The sequence below is a fragment of the Octodon degus genome, unplaced genomic scaffold, assembly GCF_000260255.1.
Source record: "Octodon degus isolate 3935 unplaced genomic scaffold, OctDeg1.0 scaffold00126, whole genome shotgun sequence".
Classification (NCBI taxonomy): domain Eukaryota; kingdom Metazoa; phylum Chordata; class Mammalia; order Rodentia; family Octodontidae; genus Octodon; species Octodon degus.
In genome coordinates, this window is record NW_004524702.1 from 1,869,183 (window position 1) to 1,886,534 (window position 17,352).

Consider the following 17,352-nt stretch of genomic DNA (forward strand, 5'->3'; position numbering starts at 1 on the left):
AGTCCGAAGCCTTCTTAAAGGGCCGCCACCGCCAAATCCCGGGCGCGCGGCCGGGGCGGCGCCTCCCGCGCGCTCTCTGCGGGCGCTCCCCGCCGGCCTGGGCTGGAGCTGCAGGGCTCGCCCCTGGAGTGTGGGATGTGCTCTGGATTCCCGCCGGGCGAAGGGCAGGGCGGCCGCAGCGGGGGAAGCGCCGGCGCTGCGCTGTGCTCCGGGCGTGGGGTCCGCGGCCGCTGCCAGCGTGGACGGAGGCAAAGTCCACGGGAGCGGCAAGCCCACGAGGGCGCTGTGTCACGAGGACGGGGCAGGTGACAGCCTCAAACCACCAACAAGTGTATAAGTGCACAGCAGTCGTCGGAGTGGGGCCGGGATGGTGGCTTTGTGATGTGGTGGGCTGGAGGCCGAAGCCCGGAGCGCTGAGCCAGCCGCGTCCCAGCCCTTATGTATTTACTTACTCAGAGTCTAAGCGGCCCAGGCTGGCCTCCAACTCGCGAGCCTCCCGCCTCAGCCTCTAAAATCCACCGAGCTCTGCAGGAGCAGGTGCAGAAGAGAATTTACCCCGGAGCTCCCAACCCCTGACTTTGGATTTGGGCCTCAGGGCAGGCTTCACCGCATAGCCCCGGAAGGGGCGGAGGAAGAGAAGCGTGTTTCAGACGGACCGATCTTCCTGCACGAAGACCTCTTGTGTGCAAGGCCGCCAGGGCTCCTCTGAGGGATGAAAAGAAAACCAGAGAGGCGGGGATGTTCTGAAGGGCACAGAACTCTAGTTGGGGAGGAGTAAAACGCTCTTAAAAGGGGTGCTGGTGACAGCTGCACGGCAGTGTAAGTGTATGAAGTGCTGCAGAACTGTGCCTTTGAAACGGCTAACGTAATGAAGTCTGTTGTGTACAGTTTTTGTTTTGTGTTTCAGTGGCCTGCTCAGCCCGCCCTGGGCTGACCAGGCGTGTGGTGCTGGGGATCAAACCGCGGTCCCTGCGCTTTGCCTAAGCTTGCCTAAGCAAGCGCTTTAAATCACTGAACTGTCTCTCTGGCCCGTTGTATACGTTTTGCCACCAAAAAGGGACAGAGTTTAGAGAATAAAAGTGAGATAGGAAGGCTTAGAGAGAAAAGAGGCCCTAGTGGAAGGTTTAGGACATACGGAAACAGGTCAAGCATTTTGTACAAAGCAACTCAGCTGCTAAAGCTAAAAGTGGAGCTGTCTCAGAAGTTTGTGACCTGCCATGGATGGTTCGGCCTCCGCGACCATGCAAGCCACTTCCTCTAATGAGTCCCCCTCCCTCATAGACGTGGATGTTCTGTTCATTGGCCTCTGCAGAGTCCTGGCTAATACGGATGATGCAGTAGCAGCGGGGTATACAGGTTTCTGTGGGGCTTAGAGGCCTGAGCTGAACTTGTGAAAGTCTCCATCACATGGTGGACCAGATAGAAATTACAAAATGAGAGCAGGACAGTTGTGATGGAGTCCAAGAGGCCTCTGCCATCGATATCTCTTGGAGTTCAGGCCCCTGCACAAGGTCCCCTCCCACATGGCCAGCTCTGGCCTTGTGACAAGTGATAAGGAGGCTAAGTCATGACAGACATAAAGGAGAAAATCCATAGGGTTCAGGGCTGTCAGAGGAGGTCAAGCGCAGGCAGTGGACGTGCTAGTGTAACAGAAAACCACCCCCAGCAGTAACTTCCACTTCTGAGTTGCCCGGGTACAGTTCCTGCGCCACATCCAGTTGCTTCTGGCCCTTAGAAATGGCTGGCCACCAGGATGCACAGCTGGTCACTGTGGTGCACATGGTAGAAACCAACCCTCAATTGATACGCTGTTCTGTCTCTGTACTTCCTGCTTGTGTATCCCAGATAAGCCTGAGACCACCAGAAAACAGAGACTGATATTTTGGGAATGACTCCAATAAGTGCCTGTTGACATAAAATAAATCCTGCTCCAAGTCCTGGCTGTTGTTTTGGTGTTTCCGCTTGCCATTGCACTAGGATGAGAAATAGGAAGAAAACTGGGTGCTAGATGTGTAAAGATGGAGCTTTCGAAATTGGAGGCTGGGGCTCTCGGGACTTGGGGTACAGGTGCTTTAGGAAGGACACAGCCAGGCAGCTCTGGCACCAGGGTAGACTGGTGGCAGGGACAAGGCACAGTGCCTGCAGTCCTACTCGCCCCCCCCCCCCAGTCATGGCACTTTGGCTCCAGATCACTGTCATCTTCCACAACTTTCAGTCCTGCACTCGTAGTACCTCTGCACTGTCACAGAAGAGCTCCACCTGATTGTCCGTAACCACGGACGCACACTCTCTGCCCTGCCCTTTGGCTGGTCTCCGAGTCCCTCCCACTGTGCTCTGAAGAAACTTCTAGCCAGCTGTTCCTCTACTTTCTTTGACTCAGGAACTTTCGGATGCCTTCCTTCCTCTCAGCTGAAAGTCCAGAGCCCATACTCCCATGACATGGTTCCCAAAATACCGCCATTCCTGGCACAGTCCTCTTCTGTCACACCTGCCTGGCAGCACTCCAACCTTGTCTTCCTTGAACTTGCTCCTGGCCATAAGTACTACACCTCCCAACCATGCCCGTCATTGCTGTGCACACTGCCACCCCCCAATCAGGTCATTCATGCCACCCAGCAGTCCTAAGCTTGCCAAGCCAGTTCTCTCTCCAGTCTCCCAATGTGGAATCCTAGGTCTTCCGCAAGCCCCTCGGTGTCCCACCCCTCAGCCCTCTTTGCTCTTCCAGGTGCTTACTTCACCCAAGAAAGAGAAACTATCAATGTGGCATCTGCGAGCTCCTGACAGCTCCTCTTTCCTGCAGTCACTGCCTTCTTTCTGCGTTCCCTTTGCAGCCCAAACACTGGGACAAGCGGCCCATTTGAATGCTTCACTGCTTCTCTTTCCCCATTCCTCAGTCCTCTCAAACTCTGACTTCTGCCTCGTGGCTGACACTGCCCTGATCAAGTGTATCAAAGGCACAGTGTTTATCAATGTAGTGGGGTGGGATGCATGCATGGCTCCACATCAGGAACACGCAACTATGCAATGAATCAAAGAGGTACAGTTTGTTTTATTTATTTATTTTTGGCAGAGCTGGGGCTTGAACTCAGGCCCCTGCGCTTGCCAGGCAGTGCTTATTCTACTGAGCCATCTCCCCAGCCCGTTTACCGATATAAAGACTTGACCTTTCAATACATCATTGCTGCTCTAGCTTTCCTTTTCAGTTGCTGTTTCCTCCTTAATTTCTCACACCCTCTCTCTCTGTCAGTCTCTTTTGCATTTTCTTTTCCTCTACCAGGAGGAAAACTAGCACACTCTCCTGGCCCTCTTACTTGCTGCACGGTTCCAATCAGTTTCCACAAGAGACGTTGCTCAGAGCTGCATCTCTGGCCCAGCCTTGGCCCCTGAGTTCCAGCCCCAAGTAGCCAGCCGTGACCTCAACATCTCGGCGTGACATCATGTCCAAGTGCACATTTCCACTGTAGTGTCACCCTCCATTCCTGCCCAGCTTCTCCTCCATTTCTCCCTCCATGTGCACCACTGGCCTTTCAGTTGCCCAAGCCAGAACCCCAAGGGGATCCCTGACTCACCCTATGTTTCCCAATCGATCTCCAAGGTCCAACAAGTCTCCTCCTGTGTCACTCAGATGCACGCCCATCGCGGTGCTCACTGCAGACTGGTAGCAGCTTTCCTGCCGCTCTTTTTGTTTCTCATTTCACTTGCCCTATCTACCTTTCTCCATCTTGCGCCAGGAAAACCCTTTGCTCTTCCACCTAAAACCATTCATAGCCCTCCTAGAAGAGGGCCCAGGCCCTGAACACCTGCGTAAGCTCCATTTCTTCCCACTGAGGCATCTCTTCCATAAGAGGGCTTTCCTGTGTGCTGGAGCAGGCTGGTTGCATGCACCTCCCACCTCAACACCTCTTATGCAGTTGTCATTCCAGCCTAAGCAGGAATGGGGCTATGGAAGACTGGCCAGATAATCCACTCCGTTCTCTGTAGAACCAATGTGCTTAGGGAAGGAGCCTGCTGTGTGGCTAATAGTGCAGGCCTGGAAACCACAAAGTCCTGAGACCTTCTCCAGCTCAGGCCTATCACAGACTTCTCTGACTCGCATCACTCCCTCTGTGGCATGAGAGCGAAATGAGATGAAAGCTTCTGAATACAGGGATGGTGGAGGGAGGGCCAGGAAAGCAGACAAGCCTGCTGTGGATCGTAGCCGCCACTCAGGAGAGTGAAGCTCTAGGTCCCACCCCATTGAGGGGTGCAGACCTCCTTGATCTCCCTTCCACAGAAGTGGCCTCCGAGCACTGTGTGCTTCAGGGAAGACCAACCTTGTTAACGCGTCCACCGGGATGGACTAGAAGACCACAGACACTTCTTTAGAACCTGTGGTCATTGTGAGCAGCTGTGGCCTAGGAGAGCAGGCACAACTTCCTTGGGGTCTTGAAGTAAAACACCTTCCCAGTACTGAGATAGCGAGGCTGCCTTCAGGTCAAGGAACATACCGGGAAACTAGGAATTTAAAACGGAACTGGAGGGCCGGGGAGATGGCTCAGTAGGATAAGTGCTTGACTGGCAAACACAAGGATCTGAGTTCAATCCCTGGTTCCACCAAAAAAAAAAAAAAAAAAAAAAAAAACGGAACTGGCCGAGGCTGGGACACTGAGGGAGCACAGCTGGAGACAGGCGGATGAGACAACAGCTCTGCCTTCCAAGACTGCGCAGGTGACAAAGATACCTTTAAATCATTTAAATCAAACCCACTGAGGAAGGGGCGAGCTTCCAGATGGTGAGGGTCACACGTAGAATAGTCGCCATAGTAAATCACACCTACACTTTACACATCCAGACATGTACACTGAAGATGGCAATGAGACACGTCATACGGGGCGGCACGACAGAGCAGGCACAAATGACCTTCAGCTCTATCCGTGGTCGCATCAAAAAACTGGGTCACTCCCTGCTCCGGAGATGCCTCCAAAGCAGTGCAGCACTCCGTCCTTTTACGAGTCAGCCTGGGGGTCCTGTCCACTCACAACTTTCCCCTTTGAGCTCTAGTATAAAAATAAAAACCTGGGGCCGGATATAGCTCAGCGGCACGGCGCCTGCCTGGCAAGCGCGAGAACAGGAGTTTGATTCCTGGTTTTATTTATTTATTTATTTATTTATTTGATTCCTGGTTTTAAAACAAATGGTCTAAAAAAATAAAAATAAAAATAAATAAATAAATAAAAGAAAAACAAATGGTCTGAAAAATAGAAGCCTGTTCCGTGCCAAGGCATTCCTGATTCCTCTGATCGCACAAAAACCAGCCAAGCACACGTCTGTAATCCCATTAGTAAGAGGGTGAGGAAGGTGGATCGCAAGTCCCAGCTCGGCATGAGTATTTAGCAAGACTCTGTCTCAAAAAGAAAAAAAAAGGCCGGGGCGCAGCCCCGAAGGCTCTTGATTCCATCCTCAGCACACCGAAAGAACCCAGGGAGCTGACGAGGACGGTGGAGCTTCCGTTCTGATTCGGACCTCGGTAGCTATGGGACTTGGGAAGTCCGCCCAGCTGCACGCATTATACGCAGTTACCGCCTAGAGGAAACCCACAGCCGACACCAGTGTTTTCTAGCCCTCCACAGTCATTAAGGTAGAAAGGCCAGTGAGGTTGAAGCCCCATCTGTGTGTCTCAACCACTAATCCCACAGCCGACCACACCTGGCAAGCTCCTCCGCAGAGCACGCCCTGCAGACGCAGCTGAAGGAAAGGCTTAGCTTTGCAGACTCGCAAGCGCGCGCCGCCCCGGCTCCCTCAGGGCGGGGCTCAGGAGTCATCTCTTTGCGCGTCCGATCACGTGTGACTTTCTTGTCGCCCTCTTTTAGGCTAAGAACCAATCAGTTTCGAGAGTGTAGCAACGCTGGTCGTGTTGCGTCATCAGGAGGCGCCGCGGCGAGGCCCCAGAGGTCGGCCTCCTCGCTGCTTTTCGGGATGTCGGTGGCTTTCGTACCCTACTGGATGAGAGGCAAGGCGGTGGTTGATCAAGAGACGATCCAGCGAGTGAGCGTCGTCACGGGCAGAGGGAGGCCGAGGGCCCCGGGGGCGCAGGAGCTCCCCGGAGCGACCGCTTCCGGTGGAGACTTTAAGCCTGCGGAGCGAGCGGCCGTGGGGCGAGGAGAGACGGGAGCGGACGGGGCTGAGTCCGCGGAGAAGCCAGGCCTGGCGGGGCAGCCCGCTCCGCGGCCTCCGCGTCGCCCCGCTGAGCCTTTCTTTGGTCCTGCAGCTCCTGGAGGAGAATGACCAACTGATCCGCTGCATCGTGGAGTATCAGAACAAGGGCTGCGCGAACGAGTGCGTTCAGTGAGTGCCCCTCGTCCCGGTCGCCAGGCGGAGGCGGTCCCGAGCTAGGGTCTTCGTGGTGGATCGCAGTGGAGCCTCGCTGTGCAGGCGAGAATAGGGAGGCCCACACCATGCAGCCAGGGCTTTGCGGATCCCGGAGTTAGACGTGGCTTCCTCCTCGGCGCTGGGATACTCTCCCTGCAGAGCGGATGGCGGCAGGGGTGGACGGGGCGCACACGCGAGCGGGGCTCCGGAGAGCGGAGCAGGGGCCCCGTGAATCTCAGCCTTGTTTGAAAGGCCGTCTGGCTGCTCAGTCCCCTTTCCTTTTCTCGCAAGCTGCGAGCCGCACACAAGCACCAACAAAGGATGCCCAAAGCAGGTCGAAGGTAAATTCCGCAAAACTTCATGTGTTTTCTAACCAGTAGCAAAATGGGAAAAAATAGTGTCTCAGTCTTTTTCCAAATGTGGTCAATGAGTTATGACCCATTTCTTATAGAGAATAATTATTTTTTGTCCTTGAAGAAACATTTAAGAAAGTCATACTTTACCTTCCCCCAAAGCCGCCTACAGTGGCAGAGTAAGTCTTGATGTATGACTGTGATATTTAGCAGTTTTATTTTTTTCAGTTTATATTTTTCTCCGTGGGGAATGGTTGCAGAATATTCTGATTGGTGCTGTCGTTTTAAATGCAGGATAAGAAAGTTAGGGAATCTTTCTGTTTTGAATCTTTTCTGTTTCTGTTTTGAGTTTTTTGGTACTGGGAATCGAACTCAGGACCTTGTGCTTGCTGGGTAAGTGCTGTGCCACTGAGCTACATTCCCGGCAGGTTATGCTTCTGAGCGCTAGTGTGATTGTCCTTCCGAATGGAGAGCTTTGCTCCTTGACTGGAAAGCCCTGCGCAAGCCCACATTATAGTTGAAGCGTCTCGTTCCTTTTGAAGCTTGTTCAGCAGTAGTATAGAGTACTGGCCGGAGTCTGTAGTAAGAAATATACCACTCTACTTCCATGGAACTGATATTCTGGACTCCAGGATCTAGAAAGAAGGAAATCCATCCGCACCTAGTAGTAGTTTAGGTAGAATAAAACAGGGAGGAAGGGCACTAGTGCTTAGGTAAAGCAGTAGCATGAATGGCGCCTTGGGTTTGATCCCTAACGCGGTAAATAAATAAGGTAGAGCCAGTAGGGAGGAGAGTGCCGTTTCATAAGTCCTTCTAACAGGTGACAGTTAAGTAGAGGTGAGGGAGCCAGCTGTGCAGCTGGAAGTCCCCCTCATGTAGGGCTTTGTAGGATACAAGAAAGACAGCTTTATTCTGAATGAGAGGGGAGCCTGTGCAGGATTTTAAAGTTATGACCTGATCTTAAGTGATCGCTGAGACTGCTGTGTGGAGAATAAAGCAGCTGGGAGTGAGACCGTGTTGCCATGGTGCAGGCGGGAAGAGTCGGGCTTGGCCTGGAGAAGGAGCTCTGACAGTGCCAAGATTTATATATTGTTTCTTTTGTTCAACAAGAAGGTTGACAACACTAAATCAAGTCAGTAATGAGCCATTCCACTAGAGTGAGTAAATTCTTTCCTAGGATTTGTTCATGGTCATTAAAGGAAGCTTTTCCTAATAGTTGCTGTTCCCCCACAGGTATCAGCAGGTGTTACATAGAAACCTCATTTACTTAGCTACCATAGCAGATGCCAGCCCAGCCAGTACTTCAGAAACAACGGCGTGATCTTCTGCTTGGCTGTTGCGAGGGGTGAGCAGATATAAGCCCGCTTCTGTGAAATGGAAGTAGGATCTTTATCATCTCCATTGCTTGGAACGTGAATGAAACCTCTGTGCCGCCTTTTCAAATGGGAAAATGTGGAGAAACCTACTAACTTAATTGTATTCTCAATGTAAATATTTATTTTAATAATAAATTGGATCCCTTGGAACTGACTCCAGGCGTCCTTTTTTCTTTGAACAGGAATGGGTTTTGGAGCATCTTTAAGACTACATCTTAGTTTCAGTCTGACGAGAAAAGTGAGTAGATTCTGGGCAACCAGCAGGACCTGGAGGGCTAGAGATGTAGGTCAGTGGTAGAGCACTTGCCTAGTGTGCTTGAGGCTCAGGGTTCAATTCCAGGTACCCCCAAAAGGTACATTTCATACATGTACCCACTCCGTGATGAGTATAACCATGGAGATAGAGATTTTAAAGACAACTTTTTTTTTTTGGTGGAACTGGGGATTGAACTCAGACCCTTGTGCTTGTCTGGCAAACACTTAGTCTACTGAGAGATAAAGATTTTAAAATGAACTTTAAAAAAAGGAGTCCCTGAGACTGCTGAGAGCTTGCCAGATGGACAGGTACCTGTCTGCTCCTCACCGCAAATGTGGGCCTGGCGGTCTTCTCAGGTTCTTTGAAAATAAACCTTGTGGGCTGGCAGGCTCTTACTAGGTGGTCCTGTGGAGGGTTCTTGCTGGCCTGCCCTGGTGCTGCCTCCTCAGGCTGCAGCTGTGCTTCCTCCTGGCCTGAGGCCTCGCCATTCCCTGGGCATGGGGCCTGAGGTGGGGGGCAGCTCTTCTCCCCACTGGACCTGCACTGTCTGCAGGAATTGCTGCATGGTGAACACTGGGTCCCAGTCAGCATCTCAGAGTTCCTTGGTGCCACTCATGTCACCCCAAATTTGCTTCTTGTTATGGTTTGTATCTAGTTACCCCCTCATGCAGTCATTGGGGCAGATACAGGGTCTCACTACACAGATCAGACTCTAGTGATCCTCCTATTTTCAGCCTCCCAAGCGCTGGGATTACAGGTGTGCACCACCACATCCAGTCAGTCTCTGTGCCCCAGGGGCAGGGCCAGCACCAGATTTGGCTCAGTGGTAGAATGCTTGCCTAGCAAGCTGGAATCCCTGGGTTCAGTTTTTGGCACCAAAAACAAAACAAAAATAAATCTCCCTAAAAAAAAATTCAATCAAGAAGCAGGGTTAAAGCCTTGGGAAGTGAGATGGGGAGGAAGAAAAAACACCAAGGGGGTGTGGAACTAGGTTGCTGCTGTAGGCAGCGGGCTTCATGCAGAATGTCTGCAGCCGAGCACCTGAGCAGCCCTTGGGGCTGTTCCCAGGGTGTTGCTCTCCTGCACGTCAGAAGAGCCTCCTCAGTCAGGTGCCAAGGTCTGTGACACACCTGGGGCTCCTGCTCAGGGGACCCTGAGGAGTCCCAGGGGCCTCAGCATCAAATGCAGCAGCAGCTGCCTTGTCTTTCTGCAGGATGTTCTCATGGGCAGGAGGAGAACAAATGGGCAAATCTGAAGGCTGCGCACACAGCTGTGGCTGCAGAGCCACTGCTCTCTCCAGACACCTCTCCCCACTAGCTCCAGGGAGCCCGAGGCCCAGGCTTGTGCCATCCTGCCACCGGGACCCAGGCAGCGGGGTGGCTGTGGCGATGGCCCCAGCACACTGTGTGTTGTGGAGGCCCACCTGAGCAGCTGTCCTGGAAAGAAGAGCGGCTGTCTCCATCTTGGCTGAGCCCGACCCCACTTCCTCGTATTGTTCTGTACAGAGCTGGCCAGGACTTCTGTTTACCCTTCAGTTGGCCTTAAGCAATGTGTATTGGTCTAGCTGAGGTGCTGGGGATAGTCTTTGGAGGTGGCGAGCGTGTTTCCCTGGTAGCCTATACCTGCTGCTCCTTAATGTGAGCCGGGTTAAGACAGGATGAAGAGCCAGTGCTCTGTGCCGCCAGCTGGGATCGAGCCTCGAGACAGAGGCCATGACTTCCTGGGGCTTGAAAGGCTACATCAGAGCTGAAGCACCAGACTTACCAAAACATTAGATACCATATAAAGCAAATTCTCTCTCTGCATATCCTCTCGGCATATGACGGAGGTAAGTGCAGGCCACCCACCTCGCTCAGCTCACAGTGATCACCTACTTCCCACAATTCTCAGTCAGTCCTCCTCAAGCCACTCCTCCATTAAATAAAACTGGGTGAGGCCCTGGGTTGCTCTCTGGGTTCCGGAAAGCCATCTTCATGGCTGGGCTTAGAGCCCCTTGACTCTGATGATTGAAGATATAACTTAGTGTCTTTATTTTCGCTGTCCGTTGCATCGTAAGGGGTAGATTGGAATCAACTTGAAGGAATTCCAATACAACTGGGATTATAAATACTGACTTCTCGGACTGAGACAAGGACCTGAAGCATCTCCTGCAGCGTGTGGTTGCCTCTGCTCAGTCTCACTGCCCTTTCCAGCTCGAGGACAAAATGGCCTCTGAACCACACCAGGACCTGGATTTCCAAGCCAGCTTGTTTTTATTTTTCTTCAATTTTTCACACCTATTTTATTAAAGTCAAATTTAATAGGCTGTTCATCTGTTCTTTTCCTTGCTTTTTCGCCTGCCCATCAATAATAATGTAGAGAGCGATGCTGACCATTTTGGCATTACGACAGGCATCCTTAAGGAATTTGTACCTGTAGCAGTATATTTTGATTCTTCTTTTCTTCCCCATTCCCCTCCCCTCCTTTCAACCCTTCTTGCTTACAAAACCTTTGTTTTCTTTTTTTATTTAAATTTTTAAATACATTTTTATTTATTTGGTACAGGGTCTCACTACGTAACTCAAACTCATAGTGACCCTCCTGTCTCAGCCTCCCCAGCACTAGGATTACAGACATGTGCCATCACACCAGATTTTGGTGGCCAGCACAGCATATAGTACCATAGATTTAACTTCTGAGAATTGCTTTTACTAGACAGGATCTGTTAAAAGCATTGCACAAGGTAGAGCAACCTTAGAACTGCGACACTATGCATCAAGCTTAAGAAACAGTTAGGCTGGGGCTGGAGAGATGGCTCAGTGGTCTAAAGCACCTACTTGGAACAAGCGTGGCAAAGCACAGGGACCACGGTTCGATCCTCCAGCACCACATGCCAGCCAGCCACGCCCCCTGGTGGGCTGAGCTGGTCACACACACACACACACACACACACACACACACACACACAAAATGTTAAAAAAATAAATAAAAATAACAGGAAAAGTTTATTAAAAAAAAAAAGAAACAGTTAGGCGTCTTTAGTACTGCAGGATTAGTGCAAAGGTGAAAGACAGAGATAGAGACAGATAGACACAGAGACAGAGACAGAAAGAGATAGACACAGAGAGATGTGAAAATATCCTGAGTTTGAACCCCAGTACCAAAGAAAAAAAAAATGCTGGGGAGGCAGTTCAGTGGTCTAAGGGCCTTCCTGGCAAGCGCAAAGCACTAATCCTGCAGTACTAAAGACGCCTAACTGTTTCTTAAGCTGGATGCATAGTGTCGCAGTTCTAAGGTTGCTCTACCTTGTGCAATGCTTTTAACAGATCCTGTCTAGTAAAAGCAATTCTCAGAAGTTAAATCTAGTGCTGCATTCCAGCTGAGAGTGTGTTGGGGCATCAGAGAAGGGCACAGCTCAGTGACCCCAAACCCCTGCCCTGAGCCCCATCCCCCAGCTATCCCTGGGGGTGCAAGCCTGGGGCCCCCGATCCTGGGCAGCCAGATTGCTCCCTGGAGTGACTAGACTGCTGAGGAGACCCTCGGACAGAAGAATGGCCACGTGGCAAGCAATGGAGATTTGTTCCTGGTGACGGAGGCAGCTGGGGCTATTGGAGATGCTGTGTGGCCAGCAACCCTACCAGAGTGCTGAGGCCAAGGGGGAGGCCCCCAGGAAGCCACCAGGAGAAGAAATTCTCTTTCAAGAAACCTCTAGGGGGCCTGCCCCTTAGCTCAGTTGTTTAAGTGGCTGCTTCAACAAAGCAGTCAGGCTCAGGTTGTTGTGGTTGGATCCCCACAGCTCAAGCCAGCCAAACCTGCCCTGAAGGCATTGGGAGCAAAAAAAAAAAAACCTCTAAATTGAGCGGCCTTTCCTACAAAAGTGGAAAGGATGGTGGAGCGGTTCCTCTGCCTCAGCCGCAGAGGGGGATGGGTGTCTGCAGTGAGGCGAACGGAGGGAAGGGAAGGCTGCTGCCCGCCTGAGAGCCAGGCACCCCAGGCCAGTGGGCAGCTAGTGCTGCCGCCCAGGGAGGAGACTGTTATGGTTTGTGTCTAACTGTCCCCCCAAAGCCTCATGTAAGGTACGGGGCAGACACGGCTGGAGCAGCAATGGATGGCCTGAGGACCAAGGCGGGGCCCACGGGGGCGGGGCCAGATGACTAGGGCGGGGCCTGAGGACCTGGGCGGGGCCGTGGGCGGGGCCAGATCACAGGGCGGGGCCTGAGGACCTGGGCGGGGCCAGAGCACAGGGTGAGGCCAGATGACTAGGGCGGGGACTGGGCGGGGACAGAGGGCGGGGCCAGGGACTGGGGCGGGGCCTGAGGACCTGGGCGGGGCCGAGGGCGAGGCCAGAGAGGCGCCACCCATTCGACAGGCTAGCCTGTGCTTTCTCAGAAGAGTGGGCAGGGTCATCCTGGACAGGGCAGCGCCCCAGCCTCTCCTTCAGTGTCTTGAAACCTCCAGGCACTGTGAGCTAAATAAGCCTTTCCTTCTCTCGTTTTGAGTGTCGGCTATTTGTCCCAGCAACAAGAGAAAAGTAACTGATACAGAGACCCAGGAAGAGGTGGGGCTCAGGCCACAGAGCTATCCACCCCCTCCGAGCCGAGAGTGTCCTGCCTTGGCCTGCGCCCAGCGGAGCGAGTAGCCGCATGAGGGCAGGTGGGTGATCTGTAAGCCACAAAAGCTGTGCTGTGAATCTCCTTCCTAACTGCATTCATGTCCCTTCTATTGAATTAATTAAAAATATTTATTGCTCAGCTAGTGGGTGCTGAGAAGACCGTAGTGAGGAAGCCAGTGTTCTCGCTCATAAAACCTTGGAGCAGAGGCAATAAATGCGGGCAGCTGCACAAGGCAAACATGCTCTTCAGAGTATTATGCAAGGTAACCCTCCGAGGCATGTCTGGACAGCTACTTGAGATGACAGTCAGAGATGACCTGCGGATATAACACTGCAGCTAGGTCCTCAACACAGGGGACCCAGAATGTGACCGTCAAAGGAGCTAGCTGTGTGGGCAGAGGCCAGAGTGGAAGATCCTTCATCCCAACTCTATTTTTTTCCTCTCAGAAGGTCCATTTATAGGAGCAGCAGCATCCATGTGTCATTGGTTCAACCATGACACGAGCCCTTGTTTGGCCAGCCTTGTGCTGAGGAAAACAGAAGTGGAAGGACACCGGACACCGGACTTTAGGGAGTCCTAACGTCTGGCAGAACAAAAGACACCCACACCCTGGCATGGACCAGGACACCATGCTGGTTCAGAGATGCCTCACAAACTGCCCAGGTGTTAAGCTGCAAGGACTCTGGAAAGCACTGGGTGCTTTTGTATGTCACAGAAAAAGTCTAAGCTATTCAACCCCAGAGCTCTCCCCAGTCAGCAAGCAGAAAGCTTGCCAGATGGGGCTGGGGCATCTGCTCCTGTCCTCGTCACTTTGTCCTTGCTAAGGCCCAGTCCCCAGAACCCGCCCCTTAAAGGAGGAGAGGCTTTGCCAGGCATCATGGCGCACTCAGGAGGCAGAGGCAGGACGATCGTTGCAAGTTTGAGACCAGCCTGGGCTACAAAGTGAGCTTAAGGCCAGCCTGAACTGCAGAGTGAGACCCCCATCTCAAGAAAAGCAAAACAAAAAACTAACTAAATAAAGGAGCAGAGGTTTGGCTTGGTTCAAGATTTCAGGCCGTGGCTAGCTCCAAGGCAGGGTGGGGGCACTGGCAGAGGAGAGCTGCTTGCTTCGTGGTGGGCAGACAGCAGAGAGAGAAGCGAGGAGCCTGGGAGGCAGAGAGACCCTTTCAGGCCGCACCCGAGGGACTGGCCTCTCACTAGGCTCCTGAGGTGGGTCAGCTGTAGCAGCCACATTCCAGAACCTTCCAGAACCCCACCTCTGGACACATGAGGCTCTGGGGGCCATCTACAGCTGGCACCCAGGATATTATTCTTTGCCCTAGGATAACCTCAAACTCATGCCCTTCCTGCCTCAGCCTCCAAGTAACAAAAATGACAGGTACATACCCTGTGCCGAGGGTGAGACCTTGAACTTGAAGTTCCTAGTCTCTAAACTAAGAAAAATAATTTATTCTAGGGGCCGGGGAGATGGCTCAGTAGGATAAGCGCTTGACTGGCAAACGCAAGGATCTGAGTTCAATCCCCGGTTCAGAAAAAAAAGAAAAGAAAAATAATTTATTCTCTTATTCTTGACCTTCTCTCCAGTGCTGCTGGACATTATCCCTTCTCCTGCTGGCTGGCTAACTCCTGACCACCTGCCCTCTGTTCCCAGGACTCTCCTGAGCCCAGAGTCTGCCTTTGCCCAGGCACAGAAGCCACAGCCTGGGGGTCTCCACCAGGGCAGCTCTCAGCCAAGGGCCCTCAGGAGACAGCCCCCGCCGCACTCCAGAGGGACAGTTGTCGGGTGCTGCTGCTCCGCCGCTCCCAGACACCCACCGGGGGGCGGGGCTAACGTCACATACTTCGCCCCTCATGGTCCTCGTGTTACTTCCTTGTTCCCTGGATGTAGTTTCTTAGGATCGTTCCTTCTTAGTTCCTTGGGAGTCATGTAATAAAATACCATAACCATATAGCGAGGTAACAAAATTTTGTATCTCCAGCAGGACATGGTGGCATGCTACAATTCCAGCACTTGGGAGGCTGAGCCAGGATGATCACCATGGGTTCAAGGCCAGCCTGAACTACACAGCAAGATCCTCCCTCTCAAAAAAATTATTTTTCTTAGTCTTAGAGACTAGGAACTTCAAGTTCAAGGTCTCACCCTAGGCACAGGGTATGCACCTGTTATTTCTGTTACTTGGAGGCTGAGGCAGGAAGGTCATGAGTTTGAGGTTATCCTGGGCCAAAGAATAAGTTCTCAGCTGGAAAAAAAAAAAAAAAAAAAGATAACTAAAAGATCAGAGCCCCAGCAACTGGGTATGTGGCGAAAGCCCACGTCCTGGTCCACAGACACACTGTTCCACCGTCTTCACATGGGCAGGAGGTCTCATTCGAGCCTCTTTCTTCTTTTCTTAGTACTAGGGATCTACTGAGCTCCATCCTTATCCCCTCCCCTTTATTTTTTACCTTGAAAGACTTGCTAAGCCGCCCAGGGTGGGCTTGTAGGTGCAATCCTGCCTCGCCTCCTAGAGTGGTGGGATCGCAGGCCAGCAAGTTGCGCCCGGCCTCGGCCCTCCTTGTAAGGACACAGTCCCACTCATGAGAGATGGGTTCTCGGGGGCTCTTGCCCTCCCAAGGCCTCCCTGCTACCACCAGCACTGCGAGGCCTAGGATTTCCATGCACGCAGGAATTTTGCCGGACCCACACATACAGACCAACGCATGTCCTAAACAAACACCTTCCTGTCACATCATCTTCTTAGAGGCTGCGTCTAGAGAGAAAGGAAAGGGAGATAGCAGCTGTCCTATGTTTGGTTTCCGGCAGGTCGGGTATGGCTTCCAACAGCGCTAAAATACCTGAAAAGTGTGAACCCAAACACCATCTACAGTAGTTCCTTGCTATGTCGTGGCTCGACTTTTGAGGACTTGCTGTTTTGGTTTTCAAAAAATATGAATCTCAATTATTTATTGCAGATTTTTTGCCATATCGCGGGATTTTGCAGTACTGTATAGTATACCTACATTGTTAAAATTACCTCAGTTTAGGTGCCGGGGAGATGGCTCAGTAGAATAAGCGCTTGCCTGGCAAGCACAAGGGCCTGAGTTCAATCCCCAGTTCCAAAAAAAAAAAAAAAAAAAAAAAAAATTACCTCGGTTTACAAGTTTAGAAAATGGTTAAGAACATTAGAGTTATTTTTAAAAGTGTGGGTAAGGTTTGTAAACATGTGGGAAGGGTTTATAAAGCCCTCAAATGTAAATACTAAAATAAATATAACGTCACTGCTTCGCTGATCTTCACTTATCGCGGGGGTGTCTGGAACACAACCTGCGTGATATGTTAGGGACTGCTGTAAAACCATGCTTTAAGACCAATTAGTAGCGGGTGTAGTGGCACACGGCCTGTGCTCCCAGCACTCGGGAGGCTGAGGCAGGAGAATTATCAAGACCAGCCCGGGCTACAAAGTGAGTTTAAGGCCAGCCTAAGCTGTACAGCGAGAACCTGTCTCAAAAAGGAAAAAAAAAAAAAAAAGACAAATTAGTGGCACAGAGGCTAAAGGATGGGCGTAAAATTCACAGGCGAGGCGGCTTCGCAGATCTGAGCCATGGCTCTGCCGCCAGCCAAGCTCCCTGACCGTCTCGGGGTCCCAGCTCCGCCCTGAGCTGGTCAGTCACAGCATCTGGCCTTCTCCCTGGGCGCCAAGACCAGCGGGCCAGCCGGCCTTTCCCCAGGATACGCTGGCAGGAAAAATCCTTGCCCTGGAGACTGTCAAACCACAAAGATGTGTGCCAGAAGCTGCTGTGCCCACATTCTCCACGCTCCGCGCAGAAAGTCCATCTTTTCTTTTTTTTTTTTTTTGGTGGAACCGGGGATTGAACTCGGGCCCTTGCGCTTGCCAGGGAAGCGCTTATTCCACTGAGCCATCTCCCCGGCCCCAGAAAGTCCATCTTAAATAACAATTATTTTCCTTTCCACAGAGTTGGATCCAACCCAGGGAAGTCTCAGGACACCCGGAAGGGCAAGGCAGAGAAAGACCGAACACGGAGAGCGGGCGCGAGCACTCCTCGGGAGCGCGCGCCAGCCGCGAGGGGCAGCGAGGGCGCATGCACGGGCAGGTAGGTGCGCGCGCCCGAGCGCTCCCCGCCCCTCTCCCAGCGAGGCTGTGCTCTCGCGATATTTGTTCTCTCGCGGTGTTTGGCGTGGCACTGGGCACCCGCCTGCGGGAGGAGGCGGTGTTCCGTTAGTGGCGTTGGCCTGTGGCGCTTGTGGCGGCGCTTTCTCCTCAGCCGACGGGGAGCGGGAGAGCCCGGAGGCCAGCCAGGTGCGTGCGCGCGCCGCCGCGACCGGGGTCCGGGCGGGAGGGCCGTCTCGCGTCTCGCGCCGTCGCCTCAGGTCGGCGTACGGCGGCGGGCGCGGACTCCGCCCGCTGAGCGCCCCTCCCCTCTCCCGC

The 17,352-nt window shown here is 52.6% G+C and overlaps 1 protein-coding gene across 2 annotated transcripts; it reads left to right on the top strand.

Annotated features, from left to right (window-relative positions):
* Window positions 1-5,886: 5,886 nt before the first annotated feature.
* On the top strand, window positions 5,887-8,222 carry Ss18l2 (SS18 like 2). Of its 2 annotated transcripts, XM_023700618.1 has the most exons (4): window positions 5,887-6,024; window positions 6,248-6,324; window positions 6,640-6,689; window positions 7,935-8,003. In XM_023700618.1, exons 1-4 carry the CDS (start codon window positions 5,956-5,958, stop codon window positions 7,970-7,972), a joined length of 234 nt encoding a protein of 77 aa, XP_023556386.1. In that variant the 5' UTR covers window positions 5,887-5,955; the 3' UTR covers window positions 7,973-8,003. The 2 variants fall into 2 exon arrangements, with proteins under 2 accessions (XP_023556386.1, XP_004640808.1); XM_004640751.2 differs by lacking the exon at window positions 6,640-6,689 and having other exon boundaries at window positions 5,891-6,024; window positions 7,935-8,222.
* The last annotated feature ends 9,130 nt before the right edge of the window (window positions 8,223-17,352 follow it).

What these genes read in the sequence shown, in the direction of transcription:
- Ss18l2 (XM_023700618.1), top strand. Translation starts at nt 5,956, where the DNA reads ATGTCGGTGGCTTTCGTACCCTACTGGATGAGAGGCAAGGCGGTGGTT. An exon ending in TGCGCGAACGAGTGCGTTCA is followed by an intron (nt 6,325 to 6,639) that starts GTGAGTGCCCCT and finishes TTTTCTCGCAAG; the next exon opens with CTGCGAGCCGCACACAAGCA. An exon ending in ATGCCCAAAGCAGGTCGAAG is followed by an intron (nt 6,690 to 7,934) that starts GTAAATTCCGCA and finishes GTTCCCCCACAG; the next exon opens with GTATCAGCAGGTGTTACATA.